The following is a 21,640-nucleotide window of genomic DNA, read 5'->3' on the forward strand; positions in this document are numbered from 1 at the left end:
CAAACATTCCTTCTGAGACTCTGCCTGTATTCCTCATTCGTTCCTACTTCATTGCTACCAAACTTTCAGGCTCCATCTGAAGATCCCTGCCCAGTCCTAGTTTGTCATGAGAGGCCACGTCCTCTTGTGATCCTAAGAAGACTGAATGGATCGGCAATTCATTACGCCAGATACCCCAACTTAGACGATTGGACTCTTTTTGCCAGTTTCTTCTAAGTCAGGTGTTATTTTCTTCCCTGAATGAAACCATTGTCCAATATGTGTCACTTCACAGACTTATAAAGCATAACTTACTTTGTTGGTTTGGTTTTTTTCAGTAATAACTGCTCACCAGAAACCTGAGCCTGGGTTAACATCAGTAAATGTTGAGACCTTGAAATTGTTTTCCCAGCTATGTATTATCTCAAATGTAGGCTTTTCCCTCTGCCTACTATGACATTGTTCAACTGTCAGGAAGGAAACCTCACTCAAACATAAATTGGGTATTTTTTTCCTTCCTCCTCTATTAAAACCACACCACAGAAACCCTCCTGTTTTATTAACTCATTGGTCTAGTGTTTTTCACACCCACTGGCTGGCGCACATTGATTCTCTTCTTCACACTCAGGATTATGTGGTTCATCCATTTGCTTGATCAAGTCTGTCACATTGAGAGAGAAAAACTTCCCGAGTAGAGTTGCTCTTGCCTCTAGCTGTGTATTGAGTTGCCTAGGATCCCATCCTTTCATCCATCGAGAAACATATATGTATCATGTACCTGCCATACACATGCCAGGCTTTGTGCTAGACTCACAAGATACAAAATTGTATAAGACCTGGGTTAGGAACCATTTTCACCAATTAAAGAGTTGTAAACACTACCATAGATGTGTATATAGAATACATATTAACCTGATCACTCAGATTCCTTCAGTGTTACAAAATAGTTTGCAAGTAACTTTTGCTTAGAAGGTATCAGCACAGTGTGACAGAGGCAATGTGACTGGTTTTATTACTCACATATCTGAACCAGTGGTTCCACACACTGTATACTTTGTTTTATCCTCTGAAGAACATCCACAGGAAGGCCACGTGTGTGTCCCAGTGATACTACTTGATTCCAGTATATTCTCTTTAATACTTTTGATGGTCATAAACCTTAAAACTTTGAAATATTTAATTTCTGAAAACTACCCTAGTGAATCTTAAGCTATCACTTCTCTTTTGGAGATAGGCATAGTATGAATTTTGAATAAATAATAAATAGATGACCAAGCTGATTATTACTTTGTGAGATCTTTTAAAAAATTAAGGCACAACAGTTAAGGTAGAGAGACAGCTTTCCTTGTTTGGCATCGTAACTGGCCCTTATGAAACTAATAATGATTGCTTGTGGGGAGAGAAACTGGGTAACTGGAGGACAGAGTTTGAAAATGGACCTTTCATCTTATTTGAATTTTGAACCATGTAAATGTATTACCTAATTTAAAAACTTAAATACTAAAAAAATAATAATTTAAAAGATCTTGAGGACCGAAGTACTAGTGATAGTTATTTCTGAAAATTAAGGATTTTTAATTTTTTTCTGCTGATCTGTATTTTCTAATATTTCTACAATAAATGTTTTATAATTTAAAACATTATTATTAAAAAGGGAATCACTTTAATCTGGCTCTAAACACAGCATGCTTGAAATGTCTTTGTTGTTGTTGTTCAGTCCTGTTCAACTCTTTGTGACCCCATAGACTGTAGCATGCCAGGCCTCCCTGACCCTCACAATCTTCCAAAGTTTGCCCAAGTTCATGTTCATTGCATTGGTGATGCTGTCTAGCCATCTCATTCTCTGACGCCCTCTTCTCCTTCTGCCCTCAATCTTACCCAGCATCAGGGACTTTTCCAGCGAGTTGTTTGGAATTCCAGCATCAGTCCTTCTAGTGAATATTCAGGATTGATCTCCCTTAAGATTGAATGTCTTTATTACACCTTTATTGTTTAGCAGTGAGTTGAAATACCAAAGCGCTCTTACCCTACTTCAGAGTTAATTCAGCATTTCACTAATGCCTGTTTTATATTCACTGTTGACACTGTTTGAGACCTACTTGCCAGGAGTTGGTCCAAGGGTTACAAAATGATGTTTTCACTGCCATGGGTCCAGGTTCAATCCCCGGACAGGAAACTTAAGATCCTACAAGTTGCATAATGCGACCAAAAAAAAGAAGAAGAGAGAGGTACTTGAAAAAAATCACTGAATTAAATATATAGAATTTTTTAAATTAATCTTTACATGGTCTTTTGTGCCTTAGTCTTTACATAGTCTTCCCTCTGTGCATGTCTGTGTCTTACTCCTCCTCTTATGAGGACACCAGATCATATTGGATGACTAAAGCCCACCCTAATGACTTCATTTTAACGTAAATCGCTTTAAGACCCTCATTTCCAAATCCAGTCACACTGTGAGGTACTGGAGGTGAGGACTTCAACATCTGAATTTTGGGGAACACAGTTCAGCTCATTTCAGTTTCTAGCTCCATATTCTGTCCTCTCCTCTCCTCTCAGGATCGAGCAATGTATGATGCTCTCCAGTGGTCCCTCAGCTGGTGACTTCTCTAGCAGCGAGCCTTCCGGGAGTCCAGTGCCTCGAGATGCCAGAGATGCCCACGTCCTCTGAGCTGCCCACTTTCAACTTGACACATGTGGTCTCACATAAGCGTTTTATCCTCAAATTAATGAGGCCAAGTCAAAGCTGAAGATTCTTCCCATCCGGACAACCTCATATGGAAACATCCTACCTCCTATTTAAGGGGAAAAAAAAAATTAATTGTCAAAGTAAAATAACAGATAACCTTTTTAAAATAAAATGTTTATTTTGAAACAACCTCGACTGTACTACAGAAAAGTTGTAATTACAGTAAAAAGAACTTCCCCCCCAAAACCATCTGAGGGTGCTTCCCAGCCTGATGCCTGATCACCCGTAAATACTTTATATTTCCTGCACAGCAGGATAGTCCCCTACATAACCAGCCATCCACATCAGATCAGCCATGTCAGCTGTGATGCTTCCCTGTCAAATCCTCAGGCTGCATTCAGGTTTCTCCAGTTGTCCCAATAAAGTCCTTTATAACAAAGGAATCTAGTTTGGAATTAGCTGTTGCAACTCATTGCTTTTCTTTTGGGGGCGGGGGCTGCACTGGGTCTTTGTTGCTGCACGCAGGCTTTCTCCAGCTGTGGCAAGTAGGGGCTACTCCTTGTTGTGCGGGCTTCTCATGGCAGCCACTTACCTTGTTGCAGAGCACAGGCTCTAGTTGCCCTGCTGCATGTGGGATCTTCCCCGAACCATGTGGGATCTTCCCCGAACCAGGGATCAAACCTGTGTCTCCCACATTGGCAGGCAGATTCTTAACCACTGAACCACCAGAGAAATCCTGCTATTTTCCTTAAAGTCCAGAACAGCTCCTGTCTTAACTTTTGACACTTTTGAAGGTTATTGGCCAGTTACTCTGTAAAATGCCTTCAGTGGAGTTTGTCTGATGTTTCCCCATAATTAAATGCAGCTTGTACGTCTTTGGCAGGAATAAATATCATGAAGTGATGGTCTTCTCACTGCATCCTGTCCGGTAGGTGCAGTTTCAGTTTGTTCCATTACTAGTGATGTTCACTTTGATCACTTAAGAGGGTTCTGCCAAGCTGCTTACACTATAAAGTTACTCTCATCAAACTCAGGTATTGCTATTGTTTTAGTGTGTTCTCTTTTATGTTGTTCAAATCGTCCCAGATTCAGTCAGTTGGGAGCCCCTCTCATTTGCCTCTGTGCACTCGTGACAAGTCTCTAGCTGATAATTTCAGAAGGGTTTGTGTCCTGTTTTATCTCATTGCTGATTTACAGTGCTGCTCACAGTGTTTTCTGAGACTGTGTAGATGGCTTTGGTTACCTACTTTCTCCCCTTCCAAATTTTCTATTCCACCTGACTCTACAAAAGTGTTTATGCTACTTTTAAAAATGTGATTGATAAAATGAAGAAAATAGTAATAGATCAAAGCAAGTCAGGTAAGTAAGGCACAGTCCTTTTTTTTGGAGTTCACAACTGAATACAGGCTTCTAACCAGAGTATCACAATACCCAAGGGAGGGGCATGAAAAGGAGGGTGCTGTAGGACCCCAGAGGAAGAACACCAAAAGAAAAAGCAAATCAGGATCATGTCTTCAGCATAGATGATTAAGAACGAAAGCTAAAAAGTGTAGGCCAGAAGGTCTTAAAGAGTTATGTAATTTGAGTAATAAATTTGATTGGGCTTGGTATCAGCCAAATCAAGAGAGAAACGCAGTCCGGTATGTCGTGTATATAATATAAGAGATAGTGAAGATTGTCTTGACAATTGAATTTTCTTGACAATTTCTAGACAAGTCTAAAGTACCGAACTTTCTGGTTGTTTAGCTTATCCTAAATGCCAAGTGTTGACTGCATCACAGGTTAGGCTGCATTTGGCCATCAGCTTTGCAAATCAGCTGTGATGTAGGTTGGACAGCAATGAGTTATTGGGCAGGAAGTTAACCAACTAATGTCACAGAGAATATTGCCAGCACTCTCCATAAGAAAGGAAAGATAACATGTTCTAAGCACCATCTGTGTGCTGGACAGTGTTGTATTGTTTTAATTCTCCCAACTCTTACTCCCCATACAATAGGGATCCAATAGCTGCTTCATTTTACTAAAAAGAAGAGCTTCTTCACAGTCACCTGCTGTATATACATGCGTGTATATGCAACAGCTGAATTCTGGTCCACAGCTGTCCATCCGGCTTTTCTTTCTCTTGAGAAAAAGTTCCAGCCCTGTGTTAGGAAACATCTGGAGTTGTATCCTCTGTTCTAGCATTGTGAAAGATTCAGCAACCTCATTAAATGCTTTGTGCTGCGCACTGATAACATAATGGTAAACTCGGAACTTACTGCCTAATTTGATATGTATAGCGGAAATAGCCAATTGTCCCATAATATCCATTCTTCCCTTCTTCCTTTTAGTAGGAAGAGTTCTTGCTGCCAGGAGAGTGAGTGTGTTCTGTCTAGTGTAATATGAACACTGGTGATGACCTCAGTTCTGGTCACATCCTTAAAAAGAAGACACTTGAACTGCAAACCTATCATTAACTGGGGGCAGTCTGCCTTGAACTCAATGCATCTTAGCCCATAAGCAGACTCTGGAAAATGTCCTCAGAAACCACACCTGGTTTAAAAAAGAAAACACTGTTTGTGCATTTAATTCTAGTTCTCCTTCCCTAGGCTGGAATGATGAAGTAAAGAACTGGCTTTGACCATATAAATAGGGACATTCTAGGAGGTGACAGAACCATAAGACATAAGAAACTTAAGGTCCCTAAGCACTTGTTGGGCAGTTTTCTCACCACTCAAGGCTCATTTAGCCTGAACTTTTATGTATGACCTTTATCTTGCTTAAGCCAATTAAATTTTTGTCTCTGTTAGAGCAGCCAGTCTAATATCCTAGTTAATAGCGTGTTGAGACAAGTAAGGAGGAAGTTGCAAAACAGCGCGCAAATGGCTGTGAAGGGATGAGAGTAGATGCTCTTAGGAGGAGCACAGAGGAGAAGCAGCTGGTTCATCATGGGGTCAGGAAGAGTTCAAAGAAAATGATGCCTCACCTCAGCTGAGTCCTGAAGGCTTGAGAGGGAAATGCAGGAAGAGAATAAATGATCTGACAGACGGTAGAAACCTCAAGATGTGAGAGGGACTGATGTCTGGGAAACTAACTCTGTTCATCCATCAAAGTTGTGTTTACAAGAGGGTCTTACTTCCAAAAGCTGAAATAGTGAGAAAGCAAGATAGTTATGTGTTAGGCACAATCTTCAGTCATTGTTTATCTCGCTCACTGTTGAACTCAGAACTGAATGGATTTGGATATATTTTTGCACCACTCAGTTCCAAAGCCTAGAGGCCAGGTACATTTGGGATAAAACGGAATCCCACATCATTCAGATGTTATCCTTAACTCCATTGCTTTAGTTCCATGAGACCTATGCTTGTGCTGGCATCAGCATTTTTAATTTTCAACTTATTTTTTATAAAATAAGGACAACAAATTCAATTAAATATGCAGGTGTTATAGTTGGATGACTGACTTTAGGTCTCCTGCTAAGTTTCATGAGGGGAGGGATCCTGTCAGGCTTGTCTCCTTAGCATCCAGCCCAGTGCCTGGATCACAGGAAGCATTTAATAATAAATATTAAATGTTCTTAGGCAACAGGACTGCCAAAATTAGACACTGTGCCCAGCGTCTCCCTCTGTGGGAGAACTGTAAGTGTTGATTCATTGGGTAATAGAAACCTCACTGTGTCATATGAAAAAAGATAAAGGAACAAGTGAATAACCTATAACCAACAGTTTCACTCTAACACATATATCCAAAATAGAAATGCATACACAAAGGCAGAAAAATTCATAATTGACCAGAAATGGAAACCTAAGTATCCATCAATAGTAGAGCGGGTAAACGTGGTATCTTCATGCACTACAATACTACACGGTGATGATGAACTATATATATGCAACACACGGATGATTCTCACACATACTGAGTGGAAGAAGCCTGTCCTGAAATCATCTTAGGCAATTCTACGTATTATATAAAATTCAAAAAGGCAGCTGGTCAATGCCATTAGAAGTCAGATCAGATCAGATCAGTTGCTCAGTCGTGTCCGACTCTTTGCGACCCCATGAATCGCAGCACGCCAGGCCTCCCTGTCCATCACCAACTCCCGGAGTTCACTCAGACTCAGGTCCATCGAGTCAGTGATGCCATCCAGCCATCTCATCCTCTGTTGTCCCCTTCTCCTCCTGCCCCCAATCCCTTCCAGCATCAGAGTCTTTTCCAATGAGTCAACTCTTCACATGAGGTGGCCAAAGTACTGGAGTTTCAGCTTTAGCATCATTCCTTCCAAAGAAATCCCAGGGCTGATCTCCTTCAGAATGGACTGGTTGGATCTCCTTGTAGTCCAAGGGACTCTCAAGAATCTTCTCCAACACCACAGTTCAAAAGCATCAATTCTTCGGCACTCAGCCTTCTTCACAGTCCAACTCTCACATCCATACATGACCACAGGAAAAACCATAGCCTTGACTAGACGAACCTTTGTTGGCAAAGTAATGTCTCTGCTTTTGAATATGCTATCTAGGTTGGTCATAACTTTCCTTCCAAGGAGTAAGCGTCTTTTAATTTCATGGCTGCAGTCACCATCTGCAGTGATTTTGGAGCCCCAAAAAATAAAGTGACACTGTTTCCACTGTTTCTCCATCTATTTCCCATGGAGTGATGGGACCGGATGCCATGACCTTCGTTTTCTGAACGTTGAGCTTTAAGCCAACTCTTTCACTCTCCACTTTCACTTTCATCAAGAGGCTTTTTAGTTCCTCTTCACTTGCTGCCATAAGGGTCATCTGCATATCTGAGGTTATTGATATTTCTCCCGGCAGTCTTGATTCCAGTTTGTGTTTCTTCCAGTCCAGCGTTTCTCATGATGTACTCTGCATATAAGTTAGAAGTCAGGCTTATGGTTAATATTAGAGGGCAGTGCCTGGAAGAAGCACCAAGTGGCGTGGCCTCTAGGTTGCTGGCCATACCCTCCTGGATCTGATAACAGTTTCCTGTGTGTGTGAGTGATGACTCATTGCTCCATATGCTTATCATAGCTCTTTTCTGTAAGTATGTTCACATCAGTTAAAAAGTTTTTCTTTTAAAAACTTATGAAGATTTATCTATAATTTATGATTTCATCTGATTTTATTTATAATAAACATTTCAAAAATTTAAAAGGATAGGAGTAGCAGTATTAAAAATGTATATCATTTAAAAGTAAAGAACCACACAGAGCCCAGTGTACTTGAAGAAAAGCCAGCCACATGCTTCTTTTCCCCCTAAAACACCAGGCATGTTGCTCATACTGTCCTTTCAGCTGGTTAGAGTTAAGAAAAGTTAAAAGAGGTGAGTGGGAGTGGGATTTGGTTGTTTAAATTACCCCAGTTCTAATGTCTCTCTCTCCACTTGGGAGAATGTGAGCTTCAAGGATGTCTGTAGCCATCAAGGTTGTCTGGAATGTTTCTTTTTTTTTTTTTTTTGGCTATTACAAAAGTTTATTTAACAAAAAAGTAAGAAAATGTACACAACCCAATTTTTCTGGTAGTAAAATGTGGAGAGGGGACACATGGAAGCGTTGATTTCTCTGGTGAACACAGCCATTGTTCATACTCGTTCCAAGGCTTCTAACATGATGATACTATTTCCTCGTATTACCACCATTCCAATATTGTTCTGTTGCCCACTAGTTGCCATCTCCACACATTCATCTATCACAAGATTCATAAAGGGATCAAATCCCCGCAATATTCCTTGGACATGTCTGCCACCATTTAATTTCAATGATAACTTCTTGTCCATAAATTTCTTCAACTCGGGAGGGTGTGCTTTGCTCATGTCTACTCTGCGAGCTCAAAGAAGCCTCCAAAACCTGGAATGTTTCTTTAGAGGGCATGTTGGCCATGCAGTCTGGTCCCACTGCCAGGCAAGCTTTGCCCCTAAGAGGATTACAGGAGGAACTTGGCAAAGTTTGTTCCAAAGACCTCTTTCTTAGGTGTGCAGGTGCAGGCTCCCCCATCCCTGGTGTGCAGTCCGCATTACTTCATAGGTGTGCAGTCCACATTACATCATAGACAAGGATGTTCTATTTTCCAAGACTGCAGTAAGCCTCAAGATGGAGAAACTCAACAGTTCCTTCCTTTCCTTTTGTGCCCCACCTCTGCACTGAAACACCACCTCTGCTTCCCACAGTCCTCACCACCCAAGCCAGAAGGGTGAAAGTCATCTTGAGTACTACTACTCAGTGATCAGTCATTCATTATTCATTCTCACAGACACTGACCTAGTTCAAGCTGTAATCAGCCTTCATATGTTTACTTTGACCTAATTAATCTCCTATTCCAAACTTACTAAAACCAGGATTGCCATCAGAAGATACTTACTCATTATGTCACTTTTCAGCTTAGCATCCTCCTGTGGCCTAAACTCATTGGTCTAGTTATGCATGGACCTTTGCAGGCAGTACACCTCTGACACCCATCCAACCTCCTCTCCCCTGACTGGATTCATTGCCATTCCAGTAGAACACCATATTGTTTCACATCTCAGCCTTGGCTCACGAGGTTCCCATTACCTGGCAAATCCACCTAAACACAGGACCCCCTTCCAGGCTTGAAACACTCCTATTGAGAAGTCTTGCCCAGTCCCTCACTCAGCTTTTTGCTCACTGTTCTGACCTAGACTCTGTGCTTTAGGTACTAGATTCTCAGTGGCAGAGTCCTTAGTTTATTTTTGCATTACAGCACTTGACACATAATAAGAACAAAGTAGCTTTTTAATAGCACAATTCAATCACTTTGCTCTATGGCACAAAGCACTGTCAACAGTGGGGGGATTTGGTGCAGATTTTATGTTGTTTTCATCTGAGGAATCTACCAGACTGGAACTTCATGGCTCATGGCTCTCTGAAGAGAAATCAGCAAAGTTCTGGAGGTGTGGCCTCCTCTGCTGCTGCTGCTGCTGCTGCTAAGTCGCTTCAGTCATGTCTGACTCTGTGCAACCCCATAGACCACAGCCCACTAGGCTCCCCTATCCCTGGGGTTCTCTAGGCAAGAATACTGGAGTGGGTTGCCATTTCCTTCTCCAGTGGCCTCTAGCACTTAGTTATTGCTTGTCAGAAGTCCTTTTAGCAATACTTCTCCATGGCTAAGGAACCCCTCTAGGTGTGCTCAAGGCATTCAAAAGAAACTATTTCTAAGAGCTTGCTCTACATAAGTATTCTCTCTCTAAAGCAGAAAGCTTTAAAAAAGAGATTATATATATTTATTACAACTGCTGTTTATTACAAATGCTAATTACCTTCTTTACACAGACAGGAAAACCTGCTCTCCTACTCTGTGACTGAGTGAGCCTGATAAATGGACAATGGGTCTTCTTTACAGACTCCAGGAAGTTTTTCTAGCTTGAACTTTCTCAAAACTAATATTACAGAAAGCTAAAAGTTTCACAGGAACTGAGGCCGTTAAAAGTGGAAATACCAGGTGGCAGAAGTAGCTTAATTCAGGGACCTGGAGAATCACTGTTTTGCAGTATATGTATAAGAAAGTCTGAGCTCCCTGGGTGGGTCAGTGGTAAAAAATCCACCTGCCAAGCAGGAGATGTGAGTTTGATCCCTAGCTTGGGAAGATCCCCTGGAGAAGGAAATGCAACCCACTCCAGTCATTTTGCCTGGGAAATGCTATGGATGGGTGAGCCTGGTGGGTTACAGTCCATGGGGTCACAAAAGAGACTTAGCAACTAAACAAGCAAATTAATTAATTCAACACTTTTGGAACATCTATTTCATATCTGCTTTTGCTTTTTTATTCATTTGCCTCCATTATTCTCAGCTCACTTAGAACTTGGATGTTGGAGCAACAGATTCTCTGACACTTTATTGTCAAACTCAGTTTGTAGTCCAACGTAGATTCATTTATTAAAAATGAAATTATTTGTGCCACTTTAATTTTGTACCTTGCATGGCAGAGGTTTGGAGCATTTGTGCTTTGATAAACAAAATATCATAGGCTTTGTTGTTATTGCCAGTGGCATGGGATGAGGAAAGAAGAGGAAGGTGGACTTACAAACTGTTTCTTTACTGACACATTAAAACTGAGACACATAGTATCCTCATTTTATATTTGAGAAAACCCAGGCTCAGAGAGGCTCCCAGGTGGCACCAGTGATAACCCTCCTGCCAATGCAGGAGACATAAGAGACTTGGATTTGATCCCTGGGTTGGGAAGATCCCTGGAGAAGGGCACAGCAACTCACTCCAGTATTCTTGCCTGGAGAATCCCATGGACAGAGGAGCCTGGCGGGCTACGGTCCATGGGATCACAAAAAATCAAACACAACTGCAGCAAATTAGCACGAGGCTCAGAGAGGTTGAACAACTTATCTTGGTTCTCAGCTAATAACTTATTATCTGGAAAAATCAAACTCAAGAGTGTCTTACCTTTAAAGACTTTGCCCTTCTCCTACATCTTACTGGCTTTGGGGGACAGAAAATGGACTTCTGTGTCATTAACTAGTGTGAGTTGTAATAATAATATTCTTTATTAAATAGTGAATAACTTTTTTTTCCTTTGAACTCAAGCAACTAATATCAGAAACTGTACACTCTTGCCACCCAGAAAACTCATAAGATTGTAGCAGACAAGCTTTGAAGTGACTATTTGTTGTTCCGTTGCTATGTCATGTCTGACTCTTTGTGACGCCATGAACTGCAGCCTGCCATTCTTCCTTGTCCCCCACAATCTCCCTGAGTGTGCTCATATTCATGTCCACTGCATCAGTGATGCCATCCAACCATCTCATCCTCTGTCACCCCCTTCTCCTCTTGCCCTCAGTCTTTCCCAGCATCCGGGTCTTTTCTAGTGAGTCGGCTCTTCACAGGAAGTGGCCAAAGCATTGGAGCTGCAGCTTCAGCCTCAGTCCTTCCAATGAATACTCAGGGTAGAATTCCTTTAGGATTGACTGGGTTGATCTCTGCAGTCCAAGTGACTCTCAAGAGTCTTCTCCACCATCACAGTTCAAAGGCATCAGTTCTTTGGTGCTCAACCATCCTTATGATCCAATTCTCACATCCATACATGACTACTGGAAAAACCATAGCTGTGACTATATGGACCTTTGTTGGTAAAGTAATGGCTCTGCTTTTTAATATGCTGTCTAGGTTGGTCATAGCTTTTCTTCCAAGGAGCAAACGTCTTTCAATTTCATGGCTCTAGTCACAATCTGCAGTGACTTTGAAACCTAAGAAAATGAAACCTGTCACTGTTCCACTTTTTCCCCATCTATTTGCCATGAAGTGATGGGACTGGATGCCATGATCTTAGTTTTCTGAATGTTGAGTTTTATGCCAGCTTTTTCACTTTTCTCTTTCACCTTCAAGAGGCTCTTTAGTTCCTCTTCACCTTCTGCCATTAAAGTGGCATCATCTGCATATTTGAGGTTGTTGATATTTCTCGCAGTAATCTTGATTCTAGCTTGTGATTCATCCAGCCCAGCATTGGCATTTTGCATGATGGACTCTGCATAGAAGTTAAATAAGCAGAGTGACAATATACAGCCTTGACGTACTGCTTTCCCAGTTTTGAACCAGTCGGTTGTTCTATGTCTTGTTTTAACTGTTGCTTTTTGTCCTGCATACAGGTTTCTCAGGAGGCAGGTAAGGTGATCTAGTATTCCCATCTTTTTAAGAATTTTCCATAGTTTGTTGTGGTCCACAGAGTTAAAGGCTTTAGCATAGTCAGTGAAACAGAAGTAGATGTTTTTTGGAATTCCCTTGCTTTTTCTATGCTCCAACAGATGTTGGCAATTTGATCTCTGGTTCCTCTGCCTTTTCTAAAACCAGCTTGGACATCGGGAACTTCTCAGTTCACATACTGCTGAAACCTAGCTTGAAGGATTTTGAGCATAATCTCGCTAGCATGTGAAATGAGTGCAGTCGTACGGTAATTTGGACATTCTTTGGCATTGCCTTTCTTTGGGACTACATTCTTTGGGACTGGAATGAAAACACCTTTTCTAGTCCTGTGGCCACTGTTGAGTTTTCCAAATTTGCTGGCATATTGAGTGCAGCACTTTCACAGCATCATCTTTTAGATTTGAATTAGCTCAGCTGGAATTCCATCACCTCCACTAGCTTTGTTTATAGTGATGCTTCCTAAGGCTCACTTGACTTCTCACTCCAGAATATTTGGTTCTAGGTGAGTGACCACACCATTGTGGTTATCTGGGTCATTAAAGGACTTTTTTGTACAGTTCTGTGTATTCTTGCCACCTTTCTTAATCTCTCCTGCTTCTGTTAGGTCCTTGCTGTTTCTGTCCTTTATTGTGCCGATCTTTGCGTGAAATATACCCTTGGTATCTCTGATTTTCTTGAAGAGATCTCTAGTCTTTCCCAGTTTGTTGTTTTCCTCTGTTTCTTTTCATTATTCAGTTAAGAGAATCTCTTCTTGCTATTCTCTGGAACTCTGCATTCAGATGGGTATATCTTTCCCTTCCTCCTTTGCCTCTCTTCTCTTCTTTTCTCAGCTATTTTTAGGGCCTCCTCAGGCAACCACTTTGCCTTCTTGCATTTCTTTTTCTTGGGGATGGTTTTAGTCACCACTTCCTATACAATGGTACGAACCTCCATCCATAGTTCTTCAGATACTCTGTCTGTATAGTGACTGTATAGGGTCCTTTTTGGAGAAGGCAGTGGCACCCCACTCCAGTACTCTTGCCTGGAAAATCCCATGGATGGAGGAGCCTGGTAGGCTGCAGTCCATGGGGTCGCTAAGAGTCAGACTCAACTGAGCAAATTCACTTTCACTTTAATCTTTCATGCATTGGAGAGGGAAATGGCAACCCACTCCAGTGTTCTTGCCTGGAGAATCCCAGAGACAGGGGAGCCTGGTGGGCTGCTGTGTATGGGGTCGCACAGAGTCGGACATGACTGAAGCAACTTAGCAGCAGCAGAAGGGTCCTTTTCAGGAGTTAACTATTGGTCAAGCTCTAAACTGTAAAATGTAAGCACAAAGGTAAAAATGAGAGGAATGAGGATATAGCCGAGTGTGTGATTTCACTGTTCACCATGGAAATATTCAAATATATGTATAAAAAAATCATTAAGTTATACCAAATGAAATGCTCATTTTTATAAGTTAAAAGGATCAAATGTACCAGTGCCACATGGTTCAACTAAATAGAATGATTCCCATGTGCCCCATCACCCAGCTTCACCAGTGATCACCTCATGCTCAATCTTTTCATCTGTTCTTTCCCTTGCTACTCCCCACCCTGAATAATTGTGAAGGAAGTCTGAGACAACCTATCATTTAATTCATATACATACATAAATGCCACGTGTAAGTTTTATACATATGCATACATACATTTATTTTTGGCTGGGCCATGTGCCATGCAGGATCTTAATTCCCCAATCAGAGCTGGAACCTGTGGACCAGGAGTTGATCCCACACTGCCTGCAGAGGAAGCTTTGTAGACTTAACCGCTGGACCACCAGGGAGATACTGCCTGTGTGTATTTTAAATAGTGATTTTTAAATGGGTAGGCTGGAGGCAGAAAAGTCATTGGAAAAGTCCCTGATGCTGGGAAAGATTGAGGGCAGAAGGAGAAGAGGGCATCAGAGGATGAGATGGCTGGATGGCATCATTGACGCAATGTACATGAACGTGGGCAAACTTTGGGAGATGGTGAGGGACAGGGAGGCCTGGCGTGCTGCAGTCCGTGGGGTCGCAAAGAGTCGGACAGGACTGGGTGACAACGAGAACAGGCTGTAGGCAGAGAAATAGCATCTTACTCTCCAGCCTTGGGAGTAAAAGGTGTAAGAAAATGGACAAGTGTTTAAGTCTGGGGACACTAGACAATGCTCAAGTCCCTCCTTAGGCATAATCGGAAACCATTGTTTGCATTGTGCTTTTCAAATCCCATTGAATTCTGGAGAACAATGGTTATTTCTCCACATCCAGGGATCTCAGGTCATCTAGCAGCATTACCATTTGAGTTTTATCTTGCAGATCATTACCTCCAGTTTACTTACAGCCTCCTTCTCAAGACTATTGAATTGTCATGCTACAAGAGGCCTTTGAATCCTCTGTCAGTGTTTCTCAATTCTGCATGACAGAAAAATCAACTGAGGCTTATAAAAAAATACGTTATCTGCCTGTCTCCCAAGTCAATACAAATAAAAGCAAAAATAAACAAATGGGACCTATCAAACTTTTAAGCTGTTGCACAGCAGAGGAAACCACTAAAACAAAAGCCTACAGATTGGGAGAAAATATTTGCAAATGATGCCACGGATAAGGAACTTAATTTCCAAAATATACAAGCAGCTCATACAATTCAAAACAACAACAAAAAAACCCCAAACAATCCAACCAAAAAATGGGCAGAAGACCTAAACAAACACTTCTCCAAAGAAGACATACAGCTGGCCAATAGGCACATGAAAAGATGCTCATCGGTAATTATTAGATGCAAATCAAAACTACAATGAGGTAACACCTCACACCAGACACAGTGGCCATCATTAAAAAATCTACAGGGAGTTCCCTGGCCGTCCAGTGGTTCAGACTTGAGCTTCCATTGGAGGATTCCATCCCTGGTCAGGGAGTTAGGATCACAGGTGCATCTTGGCCAGAAAGAAACAGAATACAAAGCAGGAACAATATGGTAACAAATAAAATACAATTCTCTTTTAAAATAGTCTACATCAGAAAAAAATCTACCAAAAAAAAAAAAAAGAAAGAAAAAAATCTACAAATAATAAATGCTGCAGAGGATGTGAAGAAAGGGGACCCTTCTTATGTTGCTGGCAATATAAAGGGTACCACCACTATGGCAAACAGAATGGAGGTTCCTCAAGAAACTAACAATGGAGTTGCCGTATGATCTTGCAGTCCCTCTCCTAGGCATATATCCAGACAAAACTGTGATTTGAAAAGATACATGCACCCTAATGTTCATAGTAACCGTATTTACAATGGCCCAGCCGTGGAAGCAACCTAAACGTGCATTGACAGATGAATGGACAAAGAAGATGTGGTGCATGTACACAATGGAGTAGTACTCAGCGATCAGAAAGGATGAAGGCCACTCGCAGCCACACAGATGGGCCTAGAAATTATCACACTAAGTGAAGTAAGTCAGAAAGAGAAAGACAAACATGCTGTCACTTACATGTGGTATCTAACATACGACACAGATGGACATATCTACGAAACAGAAATCGGCTCACACACGTAGAGCACAGAGTTGTGGTTGCCAAGGTGGAGGGGAGGGAAGGACTGAAAGTTTGGGACCAGCAGATGCAAACTATTATATGTAGGATGGATACCCGACAAGGTCCGACTGTATTGCACAGGCAACCACATTCAGTATCCTGTGACAGACCACAATGGAGAAGAATACAAAAAAGAATATATATAACTGAATCACTTTGTAATACAACAGACATTAACACAACTTTGTGAATCAACTTTACTTCAATAAATGTTTTTTAAAAAAGGCAACCTGGGCCTCACTGCAGTCCTATTGAGTCAGAGTCCCTGGGTGGGGCTTGGGGAGCTGCAACTCGGATCTCCCTAGGTGATTTTTTTTTTCACTTGGAATATAGTTGACATACAATAATATATTAGTTTCAGGTATAGAATATAGTACATTAACATTTATATTCATTATGAATTAGTCACCACAATGTCTAGCCAGCATCTATCACCATACAAAATTATTATAATATTATTGACTGCTTCTATATTGTATGCTTCCCTGGTGGCTCAGAGGTAAAGAACTCGCCTACCAATGCAGGAGACACAGGTTCAATCCCTGGGTCAGGAAGATCCCCTCGAGAAGGAGACGGCAACCCACTCCAGTATTATTGCTTGGAAAGTCCTATGGACAGAGGAGCCTGGCAGGCCACAGTCCATAAGGTTGCAAAAGTTAGACATGACTGAGCGACTAAACAACATCAACACATGACCAGGTAAAGCCTCAGTCATGTTGAAAACAAAAGAGAAAGCGAAAGTGGGTTCTGCCAACCCTGGCTTTCTGCTGACCTTGACCAAGCAAACAAGCCAGCCTTGGTGTGCAAATATGTGCCATCCAGACATGCCCGCCACCCTCCTTCTCAAGGTGAAGTCTGGAGAGTTACCAACCCAGGGATGGCTTTGGTGCCACAGTTTCCACCTCCTGTTTCTTTCCTTCACCTTTAGCCTAATCCACGCAGCTAGCTGTGGAGTGAGCTGACACATGACAAAATTTGCCCCAGTGGAAGTTCACGTGTTCCTCTCATACAGTGCAAGAGAGCAGGAGAGGCGTTTCAGATCAAGAGGGTGTGCTGGGCAGGGAGCGGCGTGATTGGCAGCAAAGGGGCTGAGGGACAGATTAGGAGCCCTCTTTCCTGCTGCTAAGCATGTGGCAAAGCTGGAAAAGGGGGAAGACTTTCAGATTTACATGAGGTCTCAAATCTTGAAGAATCCTAAATTTGTTTGCATTCGGGAACCCATAACAGTTTCTGTTGCTAGATGAAACTCAAGTTCATTTAAGGTGAGTCTGATGATTGAATTTTCATTGGCATCAGGGCACAGCAGCTATAGTAGTTTGCAGTCCAGAGTCCACTCGTAACTTGAAATCAGAAACTAAAAGGCAGTCACTTAAGTGGGAGGAGAGATTTCATTAATTTGTTCAACAAATATTTCTTGACTGACGACTGAGAGCAGGTTTGGTGCTAGTTGTGGACAGTACAGCTCAGCCTGGAGCAAAACCCACGTCATTCCTCTGAGAGGTGTGGGGAGGTAAAAAGGCAGAGTTGATAAGTCCAAGTGTTGTTCAGTCACTCAGTTGTGTCCAACTCTGCGATCCCTTGGACTGCAGTACCCCAGGCTTCCCTGTCCTTCACCATCTCCCGGAGCTTGCTCAGACTCATGTCCATTGAGTCAGTGATGTCATCCAACCATCCCATCCTCTGTCGACCCCTTCTCCTCCTGCCTTCAATCTTTCCCAGCAGCAGGGTCTTTTGCAATGAGTCAGCTCTTTCCATCAGGTGGCCAAAGTATTGGAGTTTCAGCTTCAACATTAGTCCTTCCAATGAATATTCAGGACTGATTTCCTTTAGGATGGACTGGTTGGATCTCCTTGCAGTCCAAAGGACTCTCAAGAGTCTTCTCCAACACCACAGTTCAAAAGCATCAATTCTTCAGTGCTCAGCCTTCTGTATAGTCTCACATTCATAGATGACTACTGGAAAAAACTCTCACATCCATAGATGACTACTGGAAAAACAATAGCTTTGACTATATGGACCTTTGTTGGTAAAGTAATGTCTCTGCTTTTTAATATGCTATCTGTCATAGCTTATCTTCCAAGTAGCAAGCGTCTTTGAATTTCATAGCTGCAGTCACTGTCCACAGTGATTTTGGACCCCAAGAAAATGAAATCTGTCAATGTTGTTTCCCCATCTGTTCACCATGAAGTGACGGGACGGGATGCCATGCTCTTAGTTTTTTGAATGTTGAGTTTTAAGCCAACTTTTTCACTCTCCTCTTTCACCTTCATCAAGAGGCTCTTTAACTCCTCTTCACTTAGTGCCATAAGGGTGGTGCCATCTGCATATCTGAGGTTATCGGTATTTCTCCCAGCAATCTTGATTCTGGCTTGTGGTTCATCCACCCTGGCATTTCGCATGATGTACTCTGCATAGAAGTTAAACAAGCAGGATGACAATATACAGCCTTGACATACTCCTTTCCCAATTTGGAACCAGTCCATTGTTCTATGTCCAATTTTAACTGTTGCTTCTTGACCTAGATATATGTTTCTCAGGAGGCAGGTTAAGTGATCTGGTATTTCCATCTCTTTAAGAATTTTCCACAGTTTGTTGTGATCCATCCACACAGTCAAAGGCTTTATAGCATAGTCAATGAAGAGAAGTAGATGTTTTATGGAATTCTCTTGCTTTTTCTATGATCCAACCAACAGATGTTGGCAATTTGATCTCTGGTTCCTCTGCCTTTTCTAAATCCAGCTTGAACATCTGGAAGTTCTTGGTCACATACTGTTGAAGACTAGCTTGAAGGATTTTGAGCATTATTTTGCCAGTGTGTGAAATGAGTGCAGTTGTGCAGTAGTTTGAACATTCTTTGGCATTGCCTTTCTTTGGGATTAGAATGAAAACTGACCTTTTCCAGTCCTGTGGCCACTGCTGAGTTTTCCAAATTTGCTGGCATATTGAGTGCAGCACTTTCACAGCATCATCTTTTAGGATTTGAAATAGCTCAACTGGAATTCCATCACCTCCACTAGCTTTGCTCGTAGTGATGCTTCCTAAGCGCACTTGACTTCGCACTCCGGGTGTCCAGCTCTAGGTGAGTGACCACACCATCGTGGTTATCTGGGTCTTAAAGATCATTTTTGTATAGTTCTTTTGTGTATTCTTGCCACCTCTTCTTAATATCTTCTGCTTCTGTTAGGTCCATACTGTTTCTGTCCTTTATTATGCCCATCTTTGCATGAAATGTTCCCTTGGTATCTCTAATTTTCTTGAAGAGATCTCTAGTCTTTCCCATTCTATTGTTTTCCTCTATTTCTTTGCATTGATCACAGAGGAAGGCTTTCTTACCTCTCCTTGCTATTCTTTGGAACTCTGCATTGAAATGGGTTTATCTTTCCTTTTCTCCTTTGCCTTTCCCTTCTTTTCTTTTCTCAGCTATGGCCTCCTCAGGCAACCATTTTGCCTTTTTGCATTTCTTTTCCTTGGGGATGGTTTTGATCACCACCTCCTGTATAGTAATATGAACTTCTGTTCATAATTCTTCAGGTATGCTATCTATCAGATCTAATCCCTTGAATCTATTTGCTACTTTCACTATATAATCATAAGGGATTTTATTTAGGTCATACCTGAATGGCCTAGTGATTTTCCTTACTTTTTCAATTTAAGTCCGAATTTTACAATAGGAGTTCGTGATCTGAGCCACAGTCAGCTCCTGGTCTTGATTTTGCTGACTGTATAGAGCTTCTCCATCTTTGGCTGCAAAGAATATACTCAGTCTGATTTTGGTATTGATCATCTGGTGATGTCCATGTGTAGAGTACCAAGTACATGTATGCTTATGTACAGACATATCAAATAGAATGAGAGGTAAGTGCTGCTAAGAAAAAGGAGGGAAGGGGCAGAGCCCAGTTTGTGGGTCTGTGGGTCAATGGTTGTTTTACGTAGATGAGTGGGAACAGGAAGCAAGAGAGAGGCAGGCAGCCTTTGGGGTTAAGGGTGCTGGACCACACTGCCATTCATCAGGAGCTCCTTATTCTTCCCCATGAGGCCTCAGAACCTAAACTTCCATCAGTCAAAGGCATTTATTCCCCACTGGGCCACTGTGCCTTCACTTTCTACCTACATCTTCATTAGACCTACACACAACATAGTGACCCCTGGGCAGCCTCTTCCTGCTGGATGTGCGGCTCCTCAGATACTTTCTAGCCTCCTAACAGGCCAGGCTGGTGGTCTGGTCCTGTCTCTGTCCTCCTCACTCGCCAGTGTAGGGCATGACTGCGTTGCGGCGGTCTCAAGCTCCATCTGTGGCATCAGTGACCCCTAACCTCTGCAGGGAAGGAGGTGTGCCGAGCTGTCACACCTGGATTCCTGTGGCCTCAAGGGTCATGACCTTGAGGCTGAGGGGCAGTGAGCTGGCTGCCTTCCCAGATTTTAGCTCTTTCACTTCTCCCTGTAGCCCTGGGAAGATGGTGTGTCTATTATCCTCAGTTTGCAGATGAAGGTAATCACCCACGGCTGGAGGCAGAGTTGGGCAAGTCTTATCCATAAAGAAAATCCCTTTCTTTAGGGAAACAAAGCACAATTATAGAAAGTTCAAAGGTCTAGGGTTTAAATAACGCCCCGAGTGTAGTCACAAGGCAAAAAATGGTGACTTAGGAAAGGAGAGAGGACTTAAGTACTCTTAAATACTGCCTGTGGGTTGGCACAAAAAAGGGTTGTTTGTGAGGAGCCTAGATAGAATGACCAACTTAGGTATGGGAGAGCCATTTAATACACCTGTGGATAGCTTTGTTCATATATCTTTTTGTTGCTAAAGGAATTTGTAAAAAAAATTACAGAGAGTTATAAAAAGTCATCCAGAATCAGAAAAATGTCCACAAACTGACCACACACCCCACAACTCCCCTCCCTCCCTCACCCTCTTTATAAACCTTTGCCTTAAAAAAAAAAACCTTTCCCTGAAAGCCTTCGAGGAGTTCAGTCCCTTTGAGCACTCGCCACCTGGACTCCTTGCTTGCCGCCTGCAATAAATGCTGCACTTTTCCTTCACCACAGCCTGGTGTCCGTAAATCGGCTTTTTTGGGTGAGTGGTCCTGAATTTGGTTCGGTAACAGTGCCATGCTCCATGTATCCCAAATGTCCTTGAAAGTCAGTTAAAAATAAGAGAGAATAGGTCCAACCAGTCAATTTACATACTTATTGTTCAAGGAAAGTTTAGTGAGCCCTGCCAGGCTCTGTTAGAGAGTTGGGGACGTGGTGGCAAATACGGCCCTTTCTCTCCCAGAGCCAACGTGATGGTTCATGACTGAAGCAAGCACATATCTGGGTGGGACACCTGTGGTAGCAATGCGTACCTGGAAGGAAATAAGTTGGGAATGGGCGGGGGCAGGTCCCAGTTGTGGATTGTTTTGGATTTTTTTTTAAAAGATATATTTATTTACGGGCTGTGGTGGGTCTCCATTGCTGAACGAGGGCTTTGTCTAGTTGTGGTGAGGGGGCTACTCTTCGCTGTGGTCCATGGGCTTTTCAATGCAGCGGCTTCTCTTGTTGCAGAGCATGGCTTCTAGGATGTCCGGACTTGAGGAGTTGAGGCACGTGGGTTCAGTCGTGGCTCCCGGGCTTGGTTGGTCCTCTTGTGGGATCTTCCTGGACCAGGGATCGAACCGGTGTCCCTTGCATTGCAAGGCAGATTCTTAACTACTGGGCCACCAGGGAAGCCCCAGATCCCAGTTTTGTGGAGGCGGAAGCTTATCTGAGGG

At 42.4% G+C, this 21,640-nt stretch overlaps 2 protein-coding genes across 6 annotated transcripts in view; one reads left to right on the forward strand and one right to left on the reverse strand.

The window, feature by feature from the left end:
• The window catches only part of NVL (nuclear VCP like), a 164,036-nt gene that overhangs the window by 87,449 nt on the left and 54,947 nt on the right, over window positions 1-21,640 (forward strand). Inside the window, exon 23 of one of the 5 annotated variants that reach the window (XM_006044916.4) lies at window positions 2,536-2,854. The exons of the other annotated variants lie outside the window; for them this stretch is intronic. Coding sequence (XP_006044978.3) covers window positions 2,536-2,580 — 45 coding nt within the window. The 3' untranslated portion in view covers window positions 2,581-2,854. Of the gene's footprint in view, window positions 1-2,535; window positions 2,855-21,640 lie in introns of those variants that run through there. 5 annotated transcript variants of the gene reach the window in all.
• Window positions 8,106-8,492, reverse strand: LOC112585109 (small nuclear ribonucleoprotein G). Its single transcript, XM_025286067.3, has one exon. It carries the CDS (start codon window positions 8,453-8,455, stop codon window positions 8,225-8,227), a length of 231 nt encoding a protein of 76 aa, XP_025141852.3. The 5' UTR covers window positions 8,456-8,492; the 3' UTR covers window positions 8,106-8,224.

Source organism: Bubalus bubalis, chromosome 5, assembly GCF_019923935.1.
Source record: "Bubalus bubalis isolate 160015118507 breed Murrah chromosome 5, NDDB_SH_1, whole genome shotgun sequence".
NCBI lineage: Eukaryota > Metazoa > Chordata > Mammalia > Artiodactyla > Bovidae > Bubalus > Bubalus bubalis.

Bases quoted from the DNA above. Each gene is read 5' to 3' on its own strand.
- LOC112585109 (XM_025286067.3), bottom strand. From the start codon at position 8,455: ATGAGCAAAGCACACCCTCCCGAGTTGAAGAAATTTATGGACAAGAAG.